We start from the raw sequence: 21,673 nt of genomic DNA, 5'->3' as shown, positions 1-21,673 counted from the left end.
GGATTTGTGTCATCTTGCTTGAACTGGAAGCAAACGGACCACCTTTTCTTTTTTTTCCCCCCCTCCCTCTCTTCCTCCCATGACTTGTTCCTCTGGTTTCAAACATCAGGCGGTAACTACACAGAGTGCTTGTCTCATCCAGCCGTGGGAATGCCTCTTCGTCTTTGGTAGGTTTTGTTGCTGGGGACGCGGGAACGAGGAAGGCCCCACCCTGCTCTGCTGCTGACAGGGACACACATGAGGAGCACGGACCTCACTGTAGCAACAGCCCAGATTTTAGTAATATTTATACATGACATGGTGATAATTAATTGATATGAACAGTTATTTCAAGAGACTACTTTTTTGCCTTACTCCTTGCAAATTTACAATTTTGGGGGAGGGTGTATGGGAGGGGTTTTTTGTTTGTTTTGTTTGTTTGTTTTTTGGTGGGGTGGGGTGGGTGTCGGGGTTGGGTTTGAGGGATAAAGAGGGAGGGATGGTGATTTTCAAATGAAATTTTTTGTAATGTTCATTAAAAATGCTGCATTTGAAGCTCCGTGGTTCGTGTCCCATCTCCTTCGTGGCGCTCGACATGACGTCATTTTGCAGTGAGTTTACGGGAGGGCTGATGAGTGGGAAATTCTAGAAACGTGTTTATTAAAGAAGAAGAGGGGGGGTGGAGGGGTAGTAAGGTAGTGCGCCGCTCACCAAGATGAAAATTATAACGCGACGAGATGAATTGCTGCGTTGGGGCCTGAGTCACTGTCGATGTGCGTTCAGCAGCAAAAAACAGCCAGGGCAGCAGTCTGGTGGAGAGATGGAGATGGAGAGGGAGAAGGACGCAGTGTGGGCGGGTTAAGAAACGAGAGAGAGAGAGAGAGGGAGGGAGGGGACGCCAGCGTAATATTCCCACCGTTTTCTCTCCTCCGTGCAGCCGAGAAGAAAAAAAAAACAAGGGCATCCATCGATCCCTCCATCCATCCTCTCTGCATCTCATCACCGAAATATACAACGCATCCATCCCGTCGTTTCTTAACATCGCTAGCCGGTCTCCTGTTCTCTACCTGGAGGTGTCGGTTTGTCTTTCAGCCTGCGGGGGATTGCCGTGCCGTGCCGAGCCGAGCGGCAGGGGCGTGAGAGGCGGATGCTGCGCGCGTAGAGGCAGGGTACCAACCAGGAGCATCACCGCACTCACCACGGTAATGTCAAACCAGCTCCGGCAGACCTTCATTCCTGCGACGTTTCCTACACCATAACGTGACAGTGTGACTAAATGTGGCAGCCTCGCAGCCCGAGCAGGCGGTCGGTGTCAACACCAGCTTGTGTAATGAAACCGGCTAATAATTGTCGCATAGCATGTTTCTGGTCCTGAGCATGAGCAACCTGTGAGCAGATGGAGGCTGCTGGTGTAGCCTCTATTTCTGATTTGAGTGTGTGTTCTCCTGTAGCCCATCAAGGACTGCAGCAGTGGAAAAATGTAGAAGGTTTGTCAGGACAAAACCTCCAAGGACTATTTTTTTTTCTTCTCTCCCCCAGTTGTGGCTACTACCACAAGACGCCAGCAGCATATATGTGTATTTAACTGACCACAATGAAAACAGGAGAAACCACCCACACACACACACACAACCACATCCAAAACCTCTTCTAAGGGCACTCATGACCAGGTACATGCTCCGATTTTGAGGATTATGGCCAAAAAGCTTCTGGACTGTCGGTTCATTCATTCTGATTCAACACGCAGAATTCACACATTGTATTTCCTTCCTCTGTAGGTCCTTAAAGGTTACATACGTGGCACTTGAATGTAGCCATGTGAAACCCTCTGTACACCATCCAATGGGGCCTGATCTGCTTCTGTCTCGTTACTGTACCTGTCTCCTCCACTGCTGATCAGTTGTTGATGCATGTACTGTATCCCCCCCCTCCCTTGTTCCTCACCCCACCCTATTACCCCCCTCTCCCTTGACTTTCCTCCCTCAGATGGACAGAATGAGTTTTCTCTCCTTCCTCCTCCTTTGCTTGACTTCGGTTGCCAGTGGCAACAAAGGTCAGTCCCTCATCCGTTTGACTGTTAATTGTGAAGTACTGAGATGATGGTTTACATTGCCACGGGGTGGGGGGTGGTTGGGGGGGCAGAGACCTGTCTATACTTGGTGTTTTGTCCTGACGATTTTATCCACTCCCGCATCACATGGCCTCCTCACTGCATTTAGCCCACATGCATAAAACATTTTGGCGTTTTCTCGTCCTGACCCAGCGTGCACGTGCCTCTTGTGTCAATGCTGTGCCTCCTGGATAAATCTGTTTTCCTTTTACTGGCAGATTTATCGCTCTGCATAACCATGACTCTGATTCAGCATCACCGTTGCAATGATTATCATGCCGAGGGAATGAAACAGACAGCGCAGAGGGAGAATGTCAGGGAAGGAGGCAGATGAGAGCGACGCAAGGGAAGACGAGGAGATTGAAAGAGATGGAGTGTTGGGTGTGTGTGTGTGTGTGTGTGTGTGTGTGTGTGGTGGGGGGGTGGGGGGGACGGAGGTAACGTTAGAAGAGACAGAGGAGACGCAGCCGAGACAGAAAAGGACGTGCCAAAAAGATGCAGGCCGATAAGGAGGGGGGGGGGGGGGAGGCGGAGTAGAGAGAGGTGGTACTTGAGATCAGGTGACAAGAGGGTAAAAAGAAAAGTGTGACATACTGGGCCATTTGTGTTAAAATGTGCGTGCGTGCGTGTGTGAGGGGGCCAGACAAGGAGGGGTGGGGGAGCGTTGTGGAGCGACAGAGTGACAGAGAGGGGAGTGCCAGGGGAGACAGAGGGGGAGATGGAACGAGATGCCTCTCAATCTGTAATCCCGGATGTAATCCACGGGCCTGATGCTCAGATTAATGCTATATAGCAGAGCAGACGAGGGAGGGAGGGAAGGGATCAGCGGAGGGGGCAGAGGGCAGGAGATAAATGACCGAAAAAGAGACACAGAAGAGGACAGTGGAAATAGAGGAGGAGGACGAGACGCTGTCATTAGCACATGAAGGATGAATATCTTTGTTTAGGGCTATTGGACATCAATAAGTCTCTCAGTGCTGGCACACATTTGGCTGAATAAGAAAGCGTTAAAAGATGGCCTTGCTCAGATTTATGCTCTCTACTCATTGCCTCTGTCAGATGGGAACTCATTTAAGTCACCGTCTCGCCAATTTTTGTAAAGCCGCTTGTGTCTGTACAGCAAATTTGACTGTTTTTGTAGCATGACATCTTTCACTAAACTGGCCGGGACTGCAACTGAATGGATGTCTGCACAAAATCTGGGAATCGTGAAAAACACCTACCACGCTGCTAAAACCCAGTCGATCTGTGTTAATTGATTTATTACCGATTTCAAATATTCTTTAAGGTAAAACGTGAAACAGAATCGTAAATTAAATGTGATTTGTCACACCCAAACCCTAAGAGATACGGTTTATTACATCTTAAGAAAAGTTGTTAATTCTCACGATTTAGATGCTGCACCTCAGTAATATTTTGCATGTTTGCGGGTTTTCCTAATTGATTATTTGCATAATTGTTTCAGCCCTAAAAGGAGCAGCATGTCAGCATAAAGTAGTGCTTCAAGTAAAACATCTGACTTTTATATAGAAAGATATTTTATCAGGAGAGTACGTCTTAAAGTAAAGAAATATTTTTCCTTCAAAATGCAGTGATGCCAAAGTGCTAAGGGAGAATAAGTTGGAAATGCTCGAGTTGCTGTTCTCTCTTCAGGCTGTACTTTCCACCAATGATTTGCATTCCTCAGTGAGGAATCTGCAAAAAGATGTTTGTACTAAAAGATATTTTAATGGCACTTCAAGCAAAAACAATTCAGTTATACCCGGTTTCGTGTCTGAAAGGGAAGCGGCTTGATCAGATTCAGAACCAGCAGCTTTTTCTACCGTCGACTCTCCTCTCACAGTCCAGACGGCAAAATTAGTTCCAGTCAGATTTTCTGCAAAAATTTCCCCGCAAAGACAACAAAGCTACTGCCAAACAAAAGTGTCTGATTTCAAACTCTGTTAAAAGTGCTTTGCCTCTGTTGTCCTCAACAGAGGGAAAGCACTTGGGCTTTTGTTTTTGCTCTTTGCTGGAGTGTAAAATCGTCATCCTTCTGGCTCATTAAGTTGGCCTTTGATCATTCAGCACAGAACATTCAGCGCGAGGATGAATAATTAATTCGCAATTAAAGGTTAAATTCACAGTAAACCTCAGGCATTTGAGTTTGACTCCGCTGTTTTCTGCCGCGTTATTGTGAAGCCCCTCTGGCGGGCCAGTTTAGCTGATTGATATGAGCAATATATTTCTGTGTGTGCGCGATATGAGTGAAATCTGACCGGCTTTAATTATGCTGTCGACTGGGAAGGTGTGCGGAGCGGGGCTTTGGCGTGACCGAGGGAATGTGGAGAACTGGAGAGAAAAAAAAGTGGAACATGATCACACGCGCGCGAACATTGTGTGTTTTTCCCACTCATGCCCACTGTCACCATGTCCCAGCTCGTGTTAAAAATAGACTCATTGGTTCCTTCTAATTGCTCCATTTAACCCAAAGCCTCTTTGGTCTCTTCCCTGTGCCGTTCAGCCAATAAGCACAAGCCATGGATCGAGACAGAGTACCAGGGGATTGTCATGGAGAACGACAACACCGTGCTGCTCAATCCTCCTCTCTTTGCCCTGGACAAAGATGCTCCACTTCACTATGCTGGTAACGCTAACTGCAATAAGAGCAGCCTGCAAACCAAGAACCTGAAGCTGGTGTGAAAGAAAAAAAAAAAAGTAAACTGAAATACTTTGAAATGGCTGCTGAGAAAAATAGGTCAAATTATCTGCAGGCGTAGCCAAACTGAAAATCATCTCAGCAGGCCAAATTGAAAATGATCTAGCTGTGATTTAGGATGACGCCACAGCTGTGTGAACATGAGGATGTGGTTTATTTCTGTCTGTTTGGTTGCTTGAACTTTTAATAGTAGACGCCGCGCTCGTTTTTCAGCGCGCCGCTCTCGCGCTGCTGCCACTTCCAGCCATATTTCCCTGCAGACCGTCTAAATATTAAAGGCAATGTATTCAGTCACATCGTCCACTATTTTTAGACCGTCATAGTGTAATTCAACCCTTCATCTCAGGAGCAGTCAGCCACGCTCTGCCTCTGCAGAAAAAAAAAAAGAAAAAAAAAAAAGGTTATCGTGTTTGCACTCCTGGAAATAACCATGTTCAGTCAAATTATAAAAGATCTACTAGAATTACTCAGGGGCTGCCTGAATTTTATTGGACCCCGTGTCAAGAAGGAAGAGGAAATTAGCTGTTTGAGCACGAACCTTCTACTTATGCCAGACGGGAAGATCAGCAGCTATTCAGGGATTTTTTTTATTTTTTTTGAGTCACAGGAGCAATCTATTTTATTCTATTCTGATAATGACTGCCTGTGTGAGATAAAGTACCACTTAAAGGAATCTCCAGATATCTGTCTGCGCTCTTTTGGGGGGTGATGTTAGCTCGCTGATAGAAACATTATCCGTTTCCAAAGCATCAGATTGTTAAGTTCTCAGAGTGGCTCACATCTGATTAGTTTGTCCTAATATAGACAGCATGGCCTGGACGATGGGCCGATTGGATAACCTCCATGTGTTTAGTGATTTTCATATCAGAATTAAATTCGCTAAAGGAAACATGACGGAGAGGCACCAAAAGGCTCTTTAATGCAGGAAGGGAAACTCATGAAACTGCGTTTTTTTTTTTTTTTTTTTACCAAAGATTAGAAAGCAGTTACAAAGCTAGGAAGATACAGTGAAGCTGTTCCAAAATTTTGAGCATGCAGACAGCAAATGCCTCCTTCGCCTTTTCATCTAGACTGGACCAGGGGATCTCCAGCAGAGTTCTGTTGCAGTATTGGAGGCTAGCTGTCAGTACACAGGGCTCAAAAGTATATAAGCATAAAACAGAGATTGAACAGGGAGGGCTTTAAAAATAATGAGCGAAACTTAGAGTTATATAATATCAGGGGAAACTTTTAAAAAGTAATGTTTGAAACAAATTTTCAATCATTTATGTATAAACTGTCATGTGTTAAATTGAATGTATTGCCATGTCCTCCTTTCATGATGGCTGATTTCATTCATCATGGCCCATCTCACCCCAACCCGACCGCCCTCCCGCCCTCACCCAGGCGAAATTTGTGGCTTCCGTGTTCACAACGGGCCCTCGGGTTCGGGTTCGGTCCAGTTCGAGGCGGTGGTTCTGGACCGCTCCACTGGCGAGGGTCTGGTCCGGTCCAAGGAGCCCCTGGACTGCGAGAGCCAGCGGGAGCACAGCTTCACCATCCAGGCCTACGACTGCGGAGAGGGACCCGACGGAGTCAACAGCAAAAAATCCCACAAGTGAGACATCGTCCTCCCAGTCTGAAAAGAAGATGCTGAATAGAAATAATAATTACAGTTTCTATCTGAGCCTCCTCAGTGCAATAACTACCCGGCCATTAAAGCGCCCTGTTGTTACAATAATCCATTTCTCTGAGTGGGTTTGGCTTCGCTCTCTTCCCTCCCTCAGGGCCACCGTGCACGTCCGTGTGAACGACGTCAATGAGTTCTCCCCGGTGTTTGTCGAGCGTCGCTACGAGGCCTCCGTCCCGGAGGGCCGCCTGTTTGACCGGATCGTGCGCGTGGAGGCTCTGGATGCCGACTGCTCCCCGCAGTACAGCCAGATTTGCTTCTATGACATCATCACTCCCAACGTGCCCTTTGCCATTGACAACGACGGTGAGTTTAGCTTGCGACCACGAACCGCGCTGTCATTAATGTGAGCTCACCACTCACCATCCTCTTTTATTCTTCTGTCTGTTGTGTTCGGCCTTGGCTGCCGGTTGAATCACTCAATTCAATATCCAGTTCAGTGTTCTGCTGCTAAACTCAATACATGAAAAACACACTGCAGAGGTATTGATGCCGGCATGGCGACAGGGTGAAAAGAATGACAGGCTCTTAATTCCTCTGTCTCTCCCAGGTAGAAAGCAGAAGCTGTTAAAATAGGCTCTGTGTGGGCGGACCATTGTTTGGCCTCTGCGTAAACATTACAACAGCTGTACGGTTTAATATAGTGTTCCTTTGGTTCCCGGAGCTCCTAAAGCCTTCTTGGGAGTGTCACAAATTGTTATTGCATCCATTGACGGGTCGTTGGGAGATCAATTGTGGCCATTTTGTAATGTGACACAGCGGCAGAGGAGGACCCTGTTTTAGTATGACTCTGCAGAATTGTTGTCCCGGTCTTGGAGGGCTCTGCAGGGGATGAGCTGCCTCTTTCTTTTTTTTGGGTCAGACTGGTACAGCAGCACAGAGAGCTTTTGTTCCAGTCCCGTCCGGCCGATGTAAGCTTTTTATTGTCCGTTTTCCTTTTCACTTTGCCATTACCGCTGTCTCTTTCGTCCCTCTGTTTCCCCTGACACCATGTCACAGCATCTTCTGTCTTACCTATTGTTTGCCGGCCGCTCAGCGCTGAGCACCGTCACCCTATCGCAGATACTCGCTGGTTACTCACCTTTATCTCCAAAAGCAGGAAAACCCCTTCAGATTTCACTGTGTTCTGTGCGTTTTATCTGCCTGTGCTGATGCCTTTTTCTCTTTGTAGCCCTGAATAAAGTGCACTCAGCAGGATAGTGGCTCTGTTTTGTGCAGAGACAGAAGCGCTATCAGTGAGCCCCTCCGATTGCGAGAGCTTGCTGTCGATGACTAATCTTCAATTTCTTTTTCCATTTTAGTCATTGTTTCATTATTTCTTGTCCTTCCTTCCAATTTCGCTCTCTGTCTCCTAGGTAACATCAAGAACACAGAGCCGTTGGACTCGAAGCGCCAGCGCGTTCACACCTTCTGGGTGACCGCTTTCGACTGCGGAAAGAACCGCGCTCAGGCTGACGCTCAAGTTGTTGTCACGGTCAAGCCGTCCTGCAAACCCGGCTGGATCGGTAATCAATGTCACGGATAACACTCGCCTCCTCTTCTTCTCTGTCCTGGTCATCACGACGAGCTAAACTTTAGACATGCCTCTCAGCTGTTCTAACTTTGAGTTGGAGCTTGTGTGGGTTGTCACACTGATGAATCACTTTTTGTGTAGACCCAGAGCTGGTAGCGTTGAAGTTAAGTAACATCGAGGCAAGACAATTAATTACACTGTGAAAATGTATTTTTAGATCGTACGCACTACTACCAAAAACTGTCTGGCTTTTTTTTTTTCTTTTTCTTTTTGCACAGCAGACTGTGTGAGCGGGCGCAGTTTATTGACAGCTCTTTTTTCATTCCGCTTGTATAATCGCATACAAAAGAGTAAGGAGATGTGCTGACGTTAACAGGGAGACGTCAGTAGTGAATTGTTTGCGCTGTGTTGCTGCGTAGGAATAAGTGAATAAAAAAGACGTTTATACTTATAGTAAGAAAATAGGTTGAGGGAAGATTTAATGGATTTGACGTCTTCTCTACATTTTATTCTACAGTGTATTCGGTCCATCCCGTCATGTTTACATTTTTTGTTTTTCGTTTTTCCCCAGGATGGACCAAGCGCGTCGAGTACACCCCTGGGTCAGGAAGCATCCCCCTGTTCCCCAGCCTGCACCTGGAGACCTGTGAGGAGACCGTGTGGAACATCCAGGCCACTGTAGAGCTTCAGACTGGCCACATCGGGAAGGGCTGCGACAGAGACAGCTACTCTGACAGATCCGTGCGGCGGCTGTGTGGTGAGCTCTGGTTTACGCTTGAAAGCGTGTGACCTGATGGGAGTCAGAAAGTGTTTTATCAGTATCCCTCCCCCCCTCCACCCTTTTTTTGTGTCTTTTTAGGTGCAGTCAGGGGCGAGGTAGACCTCCTCCCACCTCCGTCTCCCGCCGCAAACTGGACCTCAGCCCTGCCCACCCTCCCCTCTTCTGATTCATCTCTGGTCTTCTCCTTCAACGGCTCCAATCACGTTGCCGTGGTGCCAGACTCGGTTGTGTCTGCGCTGTCCGGCGACCACTTCACCCTCCAGCTGTGGATGCGAAGGGGCGGCGCCAACATCCAGCCTTCCACCACTCAGACCAGGGGAAGTCGCAAGGAGGAGGAGACCATTGTGTGCAGCACCGTCAAGAACGGTGCGTCACATTTCCTAATATTTGGGATTTTGTCAGTCAAGTACTTAATGGTATGTTTTTATATTTACATAATACAGGAGGATATTGCACTGAATACAGCTAAAAAAAAAACTATGTTGCTCAACACTGAAGTCATTTAGCCGATTCTTAACAAGAGCTGCTGGAAAAACCATGCCTCGAATAAAAGCCCGAGTGTTTATTGCTTCAATAACTACTATCAAGGTGCTCTTGAGAGAGGGGCACTTAACCTCCAGCTGCTCCACTTGTGCAGCCAAGCGAACGGCAGCAGAGCAGGAAAACGCTGCATTTGTGGCAGGAGGAGTGTTTTCAACTTTGCCGGGGCAAGGCAGCGAGATTTATAGGTTTTCTGCGAGAATTGTGCATGACGGCGAAAAGTTTTGACGAGGTTCTGATGAGCCGCCGCCAGTTACATTGTGTTGCTCTGCTCACACACAGATGACTCCTTCTCCCACTACTCCCTCTCCGTCCACGGCTGCCGCCTCTCCCTCTTCTACTGGCCCGACGTCTCGGCCGCGCGGCCCGTCAAGTTCCTGTGGAAACTGGAGCAGGTACTGAGGGAACTGCTCGGCTTTGATGTTCTCGCATGCACCTTTTCCTTCCGTGTTTCCACCTTGAAACGGAGGAAATTAAACAGTGGTTTGTTTGTTTTGTTTTGTTTTTTTTCTTTTTGTGACGCGCCAAACATCTGATTCATCACTCATGGGAGAAGCGGTCTTTTTTTAATCTCCCAAGCTTGTTAGTTGCTAAGTTGAATTTTTTTCACATGTGAGTGGTCTTTGTACTTCTTCCGCATTTTCAAAATCTCTCTTTTTTTTTGACTCACGCACCACAATTACTTCCCTTTAAAAGGACATTACACAACAATACGGAACTCATTTTGTGTATCAGGTGTGTATGCTAAAACATCCATTCTCAGTTAGTTTTAAGCAGTAAATCCTTTTATGCTTCATACAACATGCAGCAATTATCAGCATTTAATTCTATTTTATTGCCATAAGCTTGGCCAAAACTGATGCACCTGAACACTGACGGCCTATTTACATACCTGCATGTATGCTTCGCTATAAGTGTGTGGGGGGGTATGAAGAGGGTTTGTTTTGACTGAACCCACTGGCCCCAGACAGACTGAAGTAACACGGATTAAAAGATGCTGAGCCGATACGGAGAAGATTTGTTAAATCCCTCTGTCTGAACCACAATATCTTATTATCTTTCTTTTCTGACCCCTCCGCCTTTATTATTATTCCCTCATTAACAATGTATTGTATGCCTTGGTTGGTTTTCTTTTTATCTATAAAGAAAGCTATAAAAGAAAAAATATATATAATAACGCAGGAATTTACTCTGATGAAATATTCCCCAGTGGTGAAAAGTAGATTCATTCAAGTATGTCCTTAAATATAATTTCTCTGATGTTAACATGTGGGCTCTTAATAATAACAGTTCTTGAATTCACAGTAGTCCCACCTATAAACCTTTGAAACTGAGAAAAAGTATCCAAGTATTTGTAATAGGATTTCGCTTCCTACCTTAGTAATCACACTCCGGCCTCTTTGATTTATCTTGTGGCCCTTTGGAGGGGGCCAACCCTCTGTTTGGGAACTAGCTGTACATAAGTACTTTCAAACGGGCTCCTCAAGCCTCTACAACATTAACAATAGTGTAATCTGTGTTAACATATCAGCGCCAGGAGACATTGTTTTCTGCGGGGTGTTTTTGCATTGCCGTATTAGTACTTTTATTCAACCACGTCTTTGATTTTCACAAGCCGGTAAATTTCGTCAGACCTGCGCTCGCACATTTTGACCACAGACTCAGTCGTTTCCTTTGTTCTGGCTCATGGTGACATCTCCTTCCTGCAGGTGTGCGACAGCGAGTGGCATCATCTTTCGCTCAGCGTCCAGTTCCCGTCAGTCACCCTCTACGTGGACGGCGTGACCTTTGACCCCGCCCTCATCCATGACAACGGCGCCATCCCCAACCCCGCCCCCCGCCAGAGGATGTTCATCGGCGCCTGCTGGGGTGAGAGGATTTGAGAGGACGAGCTGAGCCCAGAATCGACAAACGTCTCATTCCGTCTTAAATTATGCATTTTATTCTTGCGTAAAGGCTGCGAGCTGCAGTTTCCTTCCTCCTTTGCATTCCTCCACCTCTGACGTGCCATTTAAATCATAGCAGGCTGCAATTCCTGGCAGGTCACGAACCTTCACGCGGCGTCTCTGCGCGAGCTGCCGAGACATTTTGCTTCGCGCCTTCCTCGCTGTCTCTCAGTTTATAGCTTGATTGATGCGTTTTGTCTTTGAGGGCTAATAATATAACTGACTTATCAATTATTCAGGGCAGCAGAACAACACAGGGGCCAGACAGCCATCAGCCGCTTACGCTCGCACCGCTGGTTAAAATGGGAAACTCTGGCTGCCAATTAGCAGCGAAAAACACACACACACGCGCACACACACACACACTAACACACACACGGTCGCTTCATCCACAGTGGAAGTCACAATGCTGCCTGCGTGGCAACAGCTGCTTCCAGATAATGAGGAGAGATGCTGCATTTTAGAACCTCATCTACACTTTTTCTGCTTCTCGCTTGTATTATTTATTTACTTATATTTTTATATATATATGTATTATTCTTCAGATTTCCTCTCGCTTAGCTTTTCATACCATACTACACTGAAGTATCTTTCCTAGTATGCCTCATTGTTTTTTGTTTTTCTTATCCCCTTTGCCCCTCTCTGTGGTTTTCCCTGCAGAGCCTGAAGAGAAGCAGAAAGAGATACTAAACAACACCATCCCAGAGGGTAAAGACTCAGGTGACCTCCCTGTTTCACACTGTTCACAGACTGTCAGCATCATGGCGTACAGCCTGCCGTTTTGCTGCATCATTATTGCTCGCGTTATTAAGGTGCAATAACACGAGCTGTACAGGATGATTTCATGTGTGTTTGCATTTTAGTGAAGTACGTCGGCGGTTACCACGGCCTGTTGTCGGGGGTGACGGTGCGTCCAGGCAGCGTGGAGCCTCACAGCGTGGTGGAGTGTCTGTACGCCTGCAGGGAGGGGCTGGACTTCGGTGACCTAGAGACCTTGGGCTCTGGCATGAAGGTAGAGTCAGATATTAACATTCATCTCAGATGCGTCTGTAAAATGTAGTTCATTTTCAAAGTGACGACACATCTGCTCTGCAGCACTCCAGAAACATTACCTGCTTCAGTACCTTTTCAATACAAGCTGGACCCTTTTCTCTCATATCATAAGACTTTCCATTTTCTTGTTATGCAGTCCAGCTTTCCCCACCTATTTGAGACTTTGCAGTTAGTTATTACGTATAGCATTTTTATTATTTTGCATAACCCTCAGGCATCTGTTCAATTTACTACCCTCTCGTGACCTTAGCCGACAAAAACGTCCATGTCCAAAAACTGCTATAAAAACTTAATGGATTTATATTTTTTTTCAGATTCTTTCTGCATGAATCTCTTAAACCACTTAACCACTTTACAAAACTACCAAAAATTCAATAATTTTGAGGAATATTAACCCTTTAAATGCCAGTTTGATTACCTGAAGTCGCTGTTGAAAAATTAGCTATTTTCCATAAAACTAATGTTCGGGGGCTGGGGCAGTTTTTTCAGATCAGTCTTGGGTATGATCGAGATTATCTAAAATATTGACTTGATTGGATTATTAGCAATTTTGTGTAGCATCTGATTTAAAATTTACTACCCTCTTGTAACCTTAGTGGACCAAAATGTCCCATTGACTTCCATTATAACTACATTTTTTTAATCTCTCACCTACGGCACAATAACATAATTCATTCTGCAATATCAGGGTTTAATTTATGAGAAAAATGGATTTAACACTAAAATCAGCCATTTCCCCATTATAGGGTCTAAGCATAAAACGTTTGTTATTTCATTCGTTTTTGTCCTTGTGTTAGTGGGCTTAGCAGGCTGTTATGAGGTGCGTGTGTGTGTCCATGCACCCAGCAGTTAGTGCGTTTATGCATCTGGCTGGAGTCCTGTCACAAACTGTCTGGAGCTTGGTTGTCTGGTCATTTCATTCCTTTGACAACAAAGGAGCGAGATGAAGATGTTCTGCTCAGTGGAAAAGGATCACAATGGAAACACGTGGCCTGTAATTCCCTGAGAGATGCACCAAAGAGAAACATCCTCTGACGTGGACATTTTTGTGGAGTCGGATCATTTTGCTTCCTCCTCTTCCTCTCCTGAACTTTCCACAGGTGGCATGTAATGCCATTGTGTTTTGATTTCTCTTTTTATTCTTTCTGTTTGGAGTAGGACATTAATTTAAGTTGATAAATGTGTTTCTAACTCTAGGTGTGTGTTTGAGGTATTTACATCTAAAATCCATACATAGATGTCTATGAGTGGTCATCATGTACGTTTTTCAGTGTAACATTAAGCTGAACTGAGTGGGTATTTTTTCTTTTTTTTCTTGCTAAAAATTGTGAAAAGGCCAGTCTAATCCTGCAAATGATTTAAATGAATATGAACATTTTGGGCCTTGTCCTGTGTCCTCCCAGGTCCATGTGAACCCCAGCCAGTCTGTGTTGGTGCTGGAGGGAGACGACATTGAGAGCTTCAACCGCGCAGTGCAGCAGGTCACCTACAGAAACTCTCTGCGCTTCGCCACCCCCGGAGTCCGTCCGCTCAAGCTCACCACCTCTCTCAGGTACAGAAACACAGACGAACAGAGACTCTCACAAAAATTGTGTATGAACGTCGGCGATTGCACAGATAAGAAGTAGGTATAGAGAGATGAGAGGAAACTGGTTGCTACGCTCCACAAGCCTCCCACTGGAAAACTGCGAGCTAACTGCACTCACATGTCCATGGTCCACAAACGTTTTACTCAAACATCATTTGTGAAAAACAGGAAGCGGCAAAAGAGGACAGAGGCAGAGTGAAAATGCAAATCACCACAGTGGAAAGCTTCAGACATCACAAATCACACATCAAACACTAACAGTGCAGTAAGTGTCTGAGAGAGTGGCGTTTTTCTGCAGCAGTCAGATGAAGTGTCACTCTGTGTCTGTGCTGCTGCTGCTCGTCTGACATTGAACTCATCAAACGTGGACCTTGCCTGGGCTGTGATAAGGCCTGCTGGTGTGGGATAAAAAGGATAATTACATAGAGAATATGTCAATGCCAGAGATAACAAGGAATATCTTATCTCTTGTGCATTCACCCACCGAGTAATCTGTTCTCTGACTTTGAGTGTGCTGAGGCTGTTGAGGGATTAGGTTTAAGGATATTTTTCTGCTTGTTAGTGAAATCCAGTGGTTTTCATGTAAGAAGTAAAAGGAATCTGTAATTTTAACTTTTACCTGTTCAGATTCGACACAATATATTCTTAAAATATCGCATACGGCACTGGTGAGGCGCTCATAGCAGTCAGAGAAATAGAAAACCGCACCAGTTTCTTTTCCAAGTCAGTGCTCAACCATGCCTAACAACTGTGTGCTGGCTTTTGCAGTCACTTTCAGAGGATTAAATATTAATTCACATGGGGAAGTACAATCAGGGCTATATACTTGTGTGTGTATATATATATATATGTATGTATTTAGACTCAAACATGCATCAAATTCTTAGTCTATGCAGACGTTCTCATTACTGTCTTTGGGGACTTTTGTTTTTTTGTCACATGTTTATAGGATTAAAATGATTTCCAGACCAGAAGTCATGCTAGTGTGTGTGTGCGTGTGTGTGTGCGTGTTTGTGTGTGTGTGTGTGTGTTTGTGTGTGTGTGTGTGTGTGTGTGTTTTTAAGGATTCAAGGTCAGATTTTTTTCCCTGCTCCAATGTACCAGAGTTGTCTTTTTTTCTTTTTTTTTCCTGCATGTTTTAGTGCGTGTGTGAAGATAAGACTGATTTGAGGCCAGGAGTTGCCCAGATGGCTGAACAGCAGGCCCTTCTGGAGAGGCCAATAGAAACAGCTGCTCGCCCTGATAGCGGAAATATAACACTCACACGCGCACGTAGCTTAATCCCTTCCCGAAATATGATGCAAAGTTTCATCAAAATTTCAAACATTCACGTTAGAAGCCTACTGTCAGGCAGGAAAACTAAACTTGTAATGGAAGAGCTGCTGTGGTTTGATTTTTTTCAGCGCCACGGCCGAAGTTAACACAGCCCTGGTGGAATCAGGGAACTGGACTGAGAGCAGACAAAAATGGGCGTAGACCTCTTTGTACATGATGCAGCATGAATGTCACGAACACCACTTGGTTGTAACGTTACTAATCTGAGAACAAGAAGCGCCTCTGCAGTCGTGGTGCTTTGAGGTCCATGCAAACATCAGGATGCTAACATGCTCACCTCGCTGACAACAGTCAGGATGTTTATCTGGTGTAATTATTAGCTGAAAGGACGGGGGAGCTGTGCTTCTTCCAATAAGCCCTTTACTGTTTGTTTTGTTTTTCATTTCCAACTGAGAAAACACCTCTAGTCAGCAGATCTCCACAAATGTACAGCCTAGATTCACAACACGGGTTTCTATGGATTAGAGACACTTGGGAGTGTTTTGAAAGTCAAAAGACAAGTTTCCTCGTCCTCATCACCAAGTCAGAAAGAGATTTGAAAATAATATGATGATGATAATATGATGCAGGCTTATGTCTCCTGATAGTACCAGGTAGCCTCTTCCGTGAATGGGACATGCTCTGTGTTTAAATAGCATATACGGCCTGTCCCTGTACAGGGGTATCTGGGGTGGAAAAGATTAGGACTAGTTTGAAAAATTAAGTCTGAATCTCCAAATTAAGGGGAGCTGTGGAGTAGTGGTTAGAGGTGCAGCTTGGGGGGGGGGACTACCTGAGGCTGCAGCCCACTGCTCCAACTGTACACACCACTGTGTGAGCAAATGGATGGGTCAAACTGCATGAACATAATTTCCCCTCGGGGATCAATACAGTTTCAATTATTAATTATTTTATTATTAAATGAACTGTCCATGGTCATGTTTCCTTGTGGGTAATATAGGCACCATGGGAGGATGTAAGGGATCTGTCAGACACTGTCTCTCTCTCCATCTCTTGGCCATCCAGCACACAAAAATAAAAACCACATTGCAGCACTAAATGAAAGTCAGGAGATCGTCAGGAATTCATTTGCCTGCTTAAAACGTCATTACCATCCAGTGGTTGCAGACAGATTCAGTGCAGACTAAAGTGGTGAAAGAAATGATTTCCATCTTCTTTAACTGTCTGCCAGATGTTTCAACGAGGAGAGCTGCCTGTCCCTCAAACAGCTGGAGGGGTACCTGGTGGTTCTTCAGCCTGACGCCCCTCAGATCTCTCTGTCTGGAGTTGGTCCTCATCTGGCCCGTCCGGCCCCCGAGTTCGAAGGCCCCCGCGGTGTCCCCCTCTTCCCCGAGCTCCGTATCGTCTGCTCACTGTCTCACGCTGTTAACACAGCTGCACAGGGGATGGAGGGTGGAGGTGAGTCACCCCTCAGTAATCGACTCATTTCATTCGGCACATTTTCTCTGGTGTCTGTTGTGTGTGCTTATTATTTCCCTTCTTCCGTTTTGCATTGTCTCTCTACATAGCCCTGATGTCCGATGCCGTTGCTCACACTTTGGACGGCTGTGAGGTCCAACCGTTGGGTGAGGAGCTAAACCCAGAGAGGGAGGAGCTTCTGGTGGACATGGATGTTGTGCGAGAACGGGGACTGGAAATCATCAACACTACAGCTTATATTGCCATCACAGGTACAACTCTACATTTTTTTTAAGCCAGTGAAAATAAAAATGAAATGTCACTCTTGACTGGTGACAGAAATACGAATCCGTTTTTGGTTAAATAAATTCATATAATAGATTTCCACTGAAAATCTAGTAGTAAAAGTCTGCCCCAGTTATTTTCTCAGTACTGACTCTCGATATTCCTTTTTCCACTGTCCTTTTCTTGTTTCACCTCTCCACCAGGTGCCGAATCTATCTCCGTATACGAGGACGTCCTTCGATCAGTCCGCTACCGGCTGGCCAAAGGCTCGGCCCGCTTCGAGAGGCGGTTCCGCCTGTCCTGCTCCGAGATGAACGGCAGATACACCAGCAACGAGCTGACTCTGGAGGTGAGGAGAGCCATCACTCACGTAACACCTCCGGCACTGAGATAAAAAATGGGAATGGTGTCTGTATAAAAGCTAGAAATATATTCTCCAGGAGCAGCAAAAAAAGCAGCAAAATGGCCATAGCCAGTGAGGTCATTGTTTCTTCTTCTGTGTTTTTTTGTAGGTGAACTTCCTCCACTCTATGGACAGTCTGTACCACCCGTCCCACCTGCTGGCCTCCCAGCAGCAGTTTCTCCATCCATCCCACCACGCCGGAGAGCTGAGTGGACACACCCTTCCAAATCCACACCGCAACTCAGGTGACGGTTCCCTCTCACCAGCTTTTCCCACTTTAGAATATTTTCGGCTGTTGCGAAGTTTCTTCAAATGGCACAATTTTAGGAGCGTTTGTTGGACAATAAAAGAAATAAAGCACAGCGTTGTCACAAAATGTACAGTAGACAGAGTAGTAGATATGATTAATTAAGACAGACATACTGTAAAAATAAAGAAGACTCAACAACATATCTTTGAAAGGCATACAAAAATTTAGGAGCAACCACTTTAAAGACAGGCCCCTGTAATTGTTAAAAAGGAGTAAGCATTAATCAAAACACCAAGTTCGCCAAAGTGCTGCACAAACATGCAAACCTTTAAAAGTAATCACAAGAATAATTCCTTTTATTCTGAATAATATCATAGTACTGGGTTCTGCCTAAACGTGCAAGTCCAACAAATGGAGCTTCCAGTTTACTTGGCATGTCTTTAAACTCTGTGCAGAAGCAGGAAAGGAATCTAAGTCTTCGCCATTGCCTCTCAACCCTAAACCCATTGACTCCTATTCCTAGGCCACAAATATGTTGTCTTTAGCAAACATTTCTCGGCAAATATTGAAGTTGGTTTTGGCTGTTTTCAGCTGTGCATTTGGTGAATGTAGAACTGACTCGGAATAAACCACAGAACTCGTGTTCACCTTAAAACATGTTTACCGGCGTCGTCTCGGACATGTTATTCAGAACTTTAGAACAACAGTGGAGCTTTGTGGATTCATGGCAGGGCAATCAGTTTTACGAGGAAAATCCATTTCCTTTGAATCTTGTTTATTTACGACACATAATCATCACTGTGTTTTCTCACAGTGGTGCCAGGAGCAGCTACAGTCATCATCATGGTGTGTGTCGGCTTCCTGGTCGTCATGGTGATCCTGGGCGTTTTCCGAATCCGCTCCATCCACCGCCGAGGCGAAGGCTCCAGAGGCGGGGCTAAAGAGGGCAGCGGCCAGTGGGACGACTCCGCGCTCACCATCATCGTCAACCCAATGGAGGTGATGACAGTTGATCAGTGGTCAGAGTAAACGATAGCTCCTGTCATGCTCCTGTTTTCATCCACGTGCCCTCGCTTTCCCACAGTCCTACGAGTCTCGCATGGGCATCTCCGCCGACACGGAGGGGGAGGGAGAGGAGGACGAGGAGGTAGCAGAGTCGCCTGACGACGCGAGCGACGACCAGCGAATCATCATCAAGAAGGAGGGCAGAGACGGCAACGCCCGCCGCTACTGAGCGCGTCTCTGCGCCGGTTCTCATGGAAACCACAAATCAGCTCACACACTCCAACACTTTTAATATCAACGACTGCTGACACCACTCATATAAGGAATGTATGCTTACAACACACAATGCACAACACAGTCACCTGTAATACTCTTGACACTCAACGCCATATGTGACCTATAGCCAGTGACGGGCTGTTGTTCTCCACCTAAATGTTCAATGGCACAATGTATACAGTTAATGTAATTTAACCACTTGACTAAAACCCCACCGAAATTGTATGTGGTGCACCGGTTCTAAATCACAAAATGATCATGTGTCTGTATAGTGTAATACTGGTTGAATGAGACGGTTATAGGGTTTTTTTTTTTTAAACAAAGAGAGAAAAAAGATTGTACATTGTCTTTTGGTTTTGAACACAGAATGAAATGTAAACTGAAAACAACTCCCAACATCCAGGCCTTGAGTAGATCCGCAGGCAAAGACACAAGCCCTGATCCCGACACATCTCTCTTTATTAGACTGACTCGAGAAGTCTGTGCACAAGCTCTTTCCCGCCCTTCTTTTTTGACATGTTCCTTCGTCACCTTTAACCACAGAGTGATCACAGTGAGGTCAGACATTACGGTCACTTACTCATGAAACCTAAACTCTGATTTACTTGCAGTGTTTCTCCTTTGGTGTTGTGAGACTGCAGATTTGCTGACAACCGAACACCTCATCTTATACACAAGCCGACAACATCTGCACTGCTCCGAGAATACAGAATAGTTGAGTCTGTGTATATCACTGTGGTTTCTGCTAAGAAGTGGAGTCTTTGCAGAGTTTCAGCTTGTGCCGCTTAATGACAAAAAAAAAATAAAAATAAAAAAAATCACAGTCTAGACTAAAACTGGTGACCTCTTACAACCCCCCACCCCTCACTTAGTGACCGCTGGAATGTCTCTATACGACTCTCACTGCACTGTTTCACCCACTGCACACTGCTCTTACAGTAACTACAAGATGTCACATGTAAACACAAACAAACACAAGAACATACTCCATGACGCTTTCCCCCTACTGTTTCCAGAATGTCCGCTCAGCTTGGGCAGTTTTGATTGTATTGATTGTAATGAATTCTCTGTACATACAACGATGACTATTATGATAATATTGTTATTACTATTATTATTGCTGCCACTCTTTCTCTTGTTCTGCACACGTCGAGAGGGAGCAAACTATCATTGACTTTATTTTCCCCATTTGAGTAATCACCTTTACAGCATCGGAAAACAGTATAATAATAATAATAATAGTAGTAGTGATAAGGATGATAATCCCTGGCTTGATGAGTGTCTCTTAATTTGTGTGTAATATTGTTGTAATTTAAAAACTTGTTGATATCTGAATCACAGAAAAGGGAGGGCACATTGTCGTGATACTTACATACGTCTCATTCATCTTTTCACATTATAAAACGAGACCTTTTTTTAAAACAGTTTTTATTATTATTATTATTATTTGCTTTCCACTCCATCTAGTATCTTTGGTTCAATGAATGTGCAGCCGTGTGCTTCTCCTCACCTTTCCCTCCCCCCCTCTGGCCTCCCCTGCCTTTTTCCTTCACCTCTCCCTCACTGTCCCTCTGTGTCTCTTGCTGTCTGTCTGTGTAGCCTATCAATGTGCAGTGCTAAAGCTGTCAGTAAATAAAGCCTGTTGTTTCTGAGTGTGATGTTAAGAAGGAATAAACATTGCATTGATTAATAACTTATATTATTACTATGTTACTATTCGAACATTACCTGTAATTATTGATACGATGACGACATGGATTATGCTGGCTAATTGTTATTGAGAAGTGTCAGAAAACATAACAAAATTCATAATAAAAACACTATATGACGTCTCCATGAGAGAGTTTTATTGATCACTGAAAGAATTACATTTTAGTCATGTACGTTAAATTGTTCTTACAATTATAATACTACTTATAATACTCACACAGATATATATCAAGGATAATAAAATCTGCTAAACGCTACATTTATCTGGTTGAATACATGAGAAATAGAACTGTTAAAAAATAATTCATCCTTAAAAACAATTCACTACAATAATATACAAGTCTTAATTGCTATATAATTAATCCAGGGCCTTTACAAAAGTTCAGGATGGTATCACTTATGAACATAGTTTATCTTTACTGTTTATTCTACATTTCAGTTCTGTAGAGATTTTAATGCTGGAGCTGATCGAGGTGAAGCCAATTTAAATAACATTATATTTAGTGATGGTGTAACATTTTGTCATATTTGATGATGTTTGATGATTTTTTGTACCATTGTAAATACCAATAGCTTCTCAAATTTGCGCAGTGCAGAATGGGCAGCACATTAGTAAATGTATTTATTTTCCTCCTTGGTCCACCTTTAATAAACAAAACTAAGCACCCTAAAGGATGTCATTATTTATTTATAGTATAGCTAGTACATGGGGCTGATGTTGCGTTTGATCTTTACTTTTTACTTTCTTTACTTTTTAACAAACTTAGCCATAACTGCCAATATAAAAATATTATTAATATATAATATAAATTAAAAAAAAATATAAAATGAAAAATAATAATATATATATATATAGATATATAGATATATAATTAATTATTAAATTATAATAAAATTATTTTATTATTTTATATATAAAAAGATCTACTAGATAATAACTATTTTTATTTTATTTTTATCTAATCTAATTTTATTTTACCTTTCTTGTGTTTACTTATATGTACAACGAAGCTACTATAAGTAATTTCCCTCGTGGATCATTAAAGCATATCTATATCTATATATACATTTGACGTACAGTTTCCCTCAATAAATTGGTGTTTTGTATATTTAACTAGACTCCTGGCTGGAATT

The 21,673-nt window shown here is 44.3% G+C and overlaps 1 protein-coding gene across 2 annotated transcripts; it reads left to right on the top strand.

Moving 5' to 3' along the window:
* The first annotated feature begins 848 nt into the window (after positions 1-848).
* clstn3 (calsyntenin 3) lies at positions 849-20,663 on the top strand. Of its 2 annotated transcripts, none has more exons than XM_047597827.1 (19): positions 849-1,181; positions 1,966-2,032; positions 4,593-4,715; positions 6,174-6,384; positions 6,554-6,762; positions 7,812-7,961; positions 8,541-8,726; positions 8,829-9,116; positions 9,573-9,685; positions 11,000-11,159; positions 11,897-11,944; positions 12,100-12,248; positions 13,693-13,841; positions 16,384-16,610; positions 16,721-16,882; positions 17,099-17,244; positions 17,408-17,543; positions 18,363-18,547; positions 18,633-20,663. In XM_047597827.1, the coding sequence occupies exons 2-19, from the start codon at positions 1,966-1,968 to the stop codon at positions 18,780-18,782; spliced, it is 2,859 nt and encodes a 952-aa protein (XP_047453783.1). In that variant the 5' UTR covers positions 849-1,181; the 3' UTR covers positions 18,783-20,663. The 2 variants fall into 2 exon arrangements, with proteins under 2 accessions (XP_047453783.1, XP_047453782.1); XM_047597826.1 differs by having other exon boundaries at positions 11,897-11,956.
* The last annotated feature ends 1,010 nt before the right edge of the window (positions 20,664-21,673 follow it).

The sequence above is a fragment of the Mugil cephalus genome, chromosome 11 (assembly GCF_022458985.1).
Source record: "Mugil cephalus isolate CIBA_MC_2020 chromosome 11, CIBA_Mcephalus_1.1, whole genome shotgun sequence".
NCBI classification, from domain to species: Eukaryota; Metazoa; Chordata; class Actinopteri; order Mugiliformes; family Mugilidae; genus Mugil; species Mugil cephalus.
The sequence above is the reverse complement of the archived record's forward strand: the minus strand, read 5'-3'. Positions and strand labels throughout refer to the sequence as shown.

Coding starts and splice junctions, on each gene's coding strand:
- clstn3 (XM_047597826.1), top strand. CDS start 1,966: ATGGACAGAATGAGTTTTCTCTCCTTCCTCCTCCTTTGCTTGACTTCG. Junction 9,117..9,572: donor GTGCAGCACCGTCAAGAACG/GTGCGTCACATT, acceptor GCTCACACACAG/ATGACTCCTTCTCCCACTAC. Junction 11,957..12,099: donor CCCAGAGGGTAAAGACTCAG/GTGACCTCCCTG, acceptor TTTGCATTTTAG/TGAAGTACGTCGGCGGTTAC.